The sequence below is a fragment of the Poecilia formosa genome, unplaced genomic scaffold (genome assembly GCF_000485575.1).
Source record: "Poecilia formosa unplaced genomic scaffold, Poecilia_formosa-5.1.2 Scaffold208, whole genome shotgun sequence".
Taxonomy (NCBI): domain Eukaryota; kingdom Metazoa; phylum Chordata; class Actinopteri; order Cyprinodontiformes; family Poeciliidae; genus Poecilia; species Poecilia formosa.
The window spans coordinates 804,586-809,300 of NW_006800147.1; the positions used below are offsets into that span (position 1 = coordinate 804,586).

General features: G+C 45.9%; 1 protein-coding gene across 7 annotated transcripts in view; it reads right to left on the reverse strand.

Annotated features, from left to right (window-relative positions):
* hectd3 (HECT domain containing 3) overlaps nucleotides 1-4,715 on the reverse strand; it is a 19,129-nt gene that overhangs the window by 11,581 nt on the left and 2,833 nt on the right. Inside the window, exon 1 of one of the 7 annotated variants that reach the window (XM_016679352.1) lies at nucleotides 60-411. The exons of 2 other annotated variants lie outside the window; for them this stretch is intronic. In XM_016679352.1, coding sequence (XP_016534838.1) covers nucleotides 60-143 — 84 coding nt within the window. In that variant the 5' untranslated portion in view covers nucleotides 144-411. Of the gene's footprint in view, nucleotides 1-11; nucleotides 412-4,715 lie in introns of those variants that run through there. 4 more of the 7 variants (XM_016679351.1, XM_016679350.1, XM_016679354.1 and 1 more) reach the window with 4 other exon arrangements.

The window sequence follows — 4,715 nt, forward strand, 5'->3', positions numbered from 1 at the left end:
TTTCCAACCGCCTCCTGCCGCCGCGGTCTTCTCGCCTCCTGCCGCCGCGGTCTTCTCGCCTCCTGCCGCCGCGGTCTTCTCGCCCCCGGCCGCCGCGGTCTTCTCGCCTCCGGCCGCCGAAGTCTTCTCGCCTCCTGCGCCATTCCTGGACTCCAAGCTCCCCACCATCGGTCCGCCTCCTGCGCGATCCACTGGACAGTGCACGGCAGGCCTCGCCCTGACTGTGTTGATTTGTTTTCTTTTGGATACAGTTGATTTTTGTTTTCCTTGTGTTTTTCTTTGGACTCTCACTTATCTTCTTTTTCAAATAGAATGCGGACCAAACTCGGACACAGGTCATACAAGGCTGAGGGTGTAGAGCTGGTCCAGCATTCCACGGCCAGGATGAACCTGAATCCGAGGTTCAACTATCCGACGGACACTCCTCTCCAGGACCCTAAATAGACCTTGCCAAGGAGTCTTAAGAGTGTGACCCCTCTGTAATTGGAGCACACCCTCTGATCTCCCTTTTTGAACAGGAGGACCACCACCCCCTCTGCCAATCCAGGGGTACTGCCCCCAATGTCCATGCAATATTGCAAAGTCGCATCAGCCAACACAACTCTACAACTTCCAGAGCCTTAAGGAACTCTGGCCGAATCTCATCCACCCCCGGGGCCCTGCCACCAATGAGCTTTTAAACCACCTCGACGACCTCGTCCCAAGAGTTTGGAGAGCCCAACCCAGAGTCCCCAGGCTCAGTTTCCTCAACGGAAGGCATGTTGGTGGGATTGAGGAGGTCTTCGAAGTATTCTGCCCACCGGCCCACAATGTCCCGAGAGTCAAGGTCAGCAGCACACCATCCCCACTATAAACAGTGTTGGTGCTGCACTGCTACCCCCTCCTGAGACGCCAGATGGTGGACCCGAATTGCCTCGAAGTTGTAAAGAAGTCATTCTCCATGTCCTCTCCAAACTCCTCCCATGCCCAAGTTTTTGACAAAAACTCGGACATGGGTGGAGCCATGTAGCCATGGAGACTACATGTGTTTTGTGTGGTCTCCATGGCCTCTCCCGAGTTTTTTTGGCAAAATCTCAAACATGGGAGGAGTTTTTTAGAGGTCACGGAGAAAGACTTCCGTACAGCTTTGAGTCAATTCTGGTCCACCATCTGGCGTCTCAGAAGGGGGTAGCAGTGCAGCACCAACACTGTTTATAGTGGGGATGGTGTGCTGCTGACCTTGACTTGGGACATTGTGGGCCGGTGGGCAGAATACTTCGAAGACCTCCTCAATCCCACCAACATGCCTTCCGTTGAGGAAACTGAGCCTGGGGACTCTGGGTTGGGCTCTCCAATCTCCTGGGACGAGGTCGCTGAGGTGGTTAAAAAGCTCCTCTGTGGCAGGGCCCCGGGGGTGGGTGAGATTTGGCCGGAGTTCCTTAAGGCTCCGGATGTTGTAGGGTTGTGTTGGCTGAGGCGACTCTGCAATACTGCATGGACATCGGGGGCAGCTCCCCTGGATTGGCAGACTGGGGTGGTGGTCCCCCTGTTCAAAAAGGGGGACCAGAGGATGTGCTCCAATTACAGAGGGGTCACAATCTTAAGCCTCCCTGGCAAGGTCTATTTAGGGTCCTGGAGAGGAGTGTCCGTCGGATAGTTGAACCTCGGATTCAGGTTCACCCTGGCCATGGAATGCTGGACCAGCTCTACACCCTCAGCAGGGTCCAGGAGGGTGCATGGGAGTTCGCCCAACCAGTCTATGTGTGTTTTGTGGACTTGGAGAAGGCGTTCAATCATGTCCCTTGGGGAGTTCTGTGGGTCGGTCCTACGGGAGTATGGGGTACCAGGCCCTTTGATGCACGCTGTACGACTGGTATCCGAGTTTGGTCCACATTGCCATTAGTAAGTTTGGCTCATTTTCAGTGAGAGTTGGACTCCGCCAAGGCTGAGTCAGGTTATTATCAGGTCATTAAGGAGCTTCCTCAAACTTTTCTTCGCCAAGAAAGAAAATGGTTAGTTTTTTCTCCTTTGACGGAGATTTACCAACCTGACCCTAGCTGGCGAAACCACCTATAAACTCGCGACAGAACATTCCTGGCATTTTCGCTTTCGGAATGAACTTCCTTAAAGGAAACGTCCATTTCTTTCACATCCTTGCTGTCACAATGTTGTGGCTCAGTTTGACGAGGTCTCATATAGTACCTTACCTTGAGTTCTGAGTTTTCGTCTGAAGAAGAACACTCAGAAATTGTTTCTAAATTTGACATATAGTTCTCAAGATTTAGATATCCCCGTTTGGCTCTCTTCCTAAATCTCCTCCTACAATAAATCCTCAATAAATCTTCGAATTCAATGTCTTCGTCTGAAGAATCCTCAGAAGCATCTTCAAAATCTTCCTCAACATCCTCAGCAATTATGTTTGCAGAATGGACTTCCTTAGAGGAAACGTCCATCTCTTCAGCATCCATGCCATCAATATGGTCTGCGTAATCTTGAACTGTATCTTTTGAGTTTCTATCAACAGAAGAGGTTTCTCCCACTGATGAATCCTCATAGATATGTTCAACATTGATCACATCTTCCTTCCTGTCGCAGCTCGATTCAACAGCCAGGACCATTTGTTCAAGGGGAACATCAACACTTTCACAATTAGTGTCTGCGTCCCCAGGGCAAGTTTCCAAGTACAGTCCACAGATGCTCTCAAAAGCCACGGTATCTTCAGGAGTGACATTTGTCAAATTTGTCACGATATCCGAAATGGCACTGACAATGTTGGCGGAAGCATCCATGTCACTTTGGTCTTCAGGAATCAGTTCCTCAAAACCAAAGTATCTGCACCTGGTATCCTCTTCGCGTTCTTCAACAAATTCTTCAGCAACGTCTTCAACACGATTTCCCAGTAATTTCTCAACTCCCTTTGTTACTAGATAGCCAAGGCCCCAACCAATAGTAAGAATCATTTTCACGATCCGTTGAAATGGTTTCAAAAGTCACAGTTTGAAATCGTCTCTCTGAAAGTGTTGTATCTCCAAGGAAGTTGAAAAGCAAACTGAAAATTTTTGTATTCCAAATGATGATAATAATCTTTTGAACCTTTATGACATCATCGATCATTGATGACATCATGATGTCAAACAACCTGTGTCAGGTTCTTGTTTATTTTAGTTGCTATGGAAACACAAGGAGTTACGTGTAAGGTGGGACTACTGTCAATACAAAATCCATTCGTAGACATCTAAATTTGTGAATCCAAGTCAATAAATGTGCATAAATTCAAGTTTTGTATTTGTCCTGATTTTCAACTTATACATACGTGTAAAAATCAGAGATTTTACCTATGACAACACCCATAAACTAATTAATACAAGTGTTTTATAGAGTAAGTATTTTTCCAGAAGTTAGACACACAGTCACATTTAGAAACTGTCTCTAAGCCAGTGGTTCTTAACCTGGGTTCGAATGAGCATATGAAACTGGGGGGTTCGGAACCTCAAAAAAGGTTAAGAACCACTGCTCTAAGCCATCTGCTTGATCTATTTTGAATAGTCACAGTGAGGAGGATCCCCTTTAGAATATATCTTTCCTTAATTGCTTGCTCTGTTGTTCATAAGGAAAACATGTAACATCTAATAATTAGATTTTTTTTTTTACATTTGAACTCAGTGACAAGGATGATGCACCAAGCAGATCATCAGCCAAATAATTTTATGTTTAATCTCACCTTATTTATTTTTGTACCTTTTCTTATTCTCTAACACCCCCCCATCTGAGCCTCTTTACGGTGTGTTTATGAATCGCCCCTTTGTTAGATCGCCTGCTTACTCTTACCACCGCTGCATAAAGTGACAGTCTACCCAAAACATTTGCAATGGAGATTTTATTCTTGATTTTGCTTCTTTGATTGCATTGCAAGACCAGTTAATGTTCTTCTATCAGGTTAGTTGCGTTTGGTTGCCCTCCGTTATTAAGCATATGCGATTAAAAAAAAAACATAATAAAAGTAGCAGCAAGAACCTGATAGCACGGTTATGAATAATTCCCTATTTATTTCCATGAAGCCATCTCATTTGGAATAAACAGCAAATACCTGCAGCAATACTACTGCTGGGTTGATGTAAATATCCATACAGGTCAGCCTGTGTCCAGTTTGAGTGAAAATAGGCGCGCGGGATCTGTGTGCTGAGGTAAGCTTAATCCAGCTACTGCAGCGCGCCAGGCAACGCGCAAGGCGCCAGCGGTGTGATTGGTCCGGCTTTAAATGCATAATCTATAAACCTATCTTCTATCTTTTAGGAATAAATCTGCTCCGCCAGTGAAGCGCTCAGAGCAACGGAGACAAATTTTTTTTATTATTTTATTTTAATTATTATTATTTTGTGGGAGACAGCACAGCTGCGAATACGAGAGAATACTGCATTTAAAGGCGCAGTGCGATATCGCTCTGCTGCGCCTGTGTCCTGACCAGGAGCAAATCCTGTTTTGATTCCAAAAGAAAACTGAACAAAGCAGATTCACACTGAATGATGGAAACTTCAGAGAAACGATGGTTAATTTGCCCGTAATGCATGACGCAGTTGCCTCTCGCACAGTGAAGTGAGGCGGCTAACTGGAGCTCAACGTAGCAAACGTTCCAGATTACAGATCATTAAAAAAAAAAAAAAGATTTTTGGTGAATGGAGTGGAGTAGACTTGCTACTTGTCAGATGACGGAAAACGTTGAAGTATCGTTTCTGCTT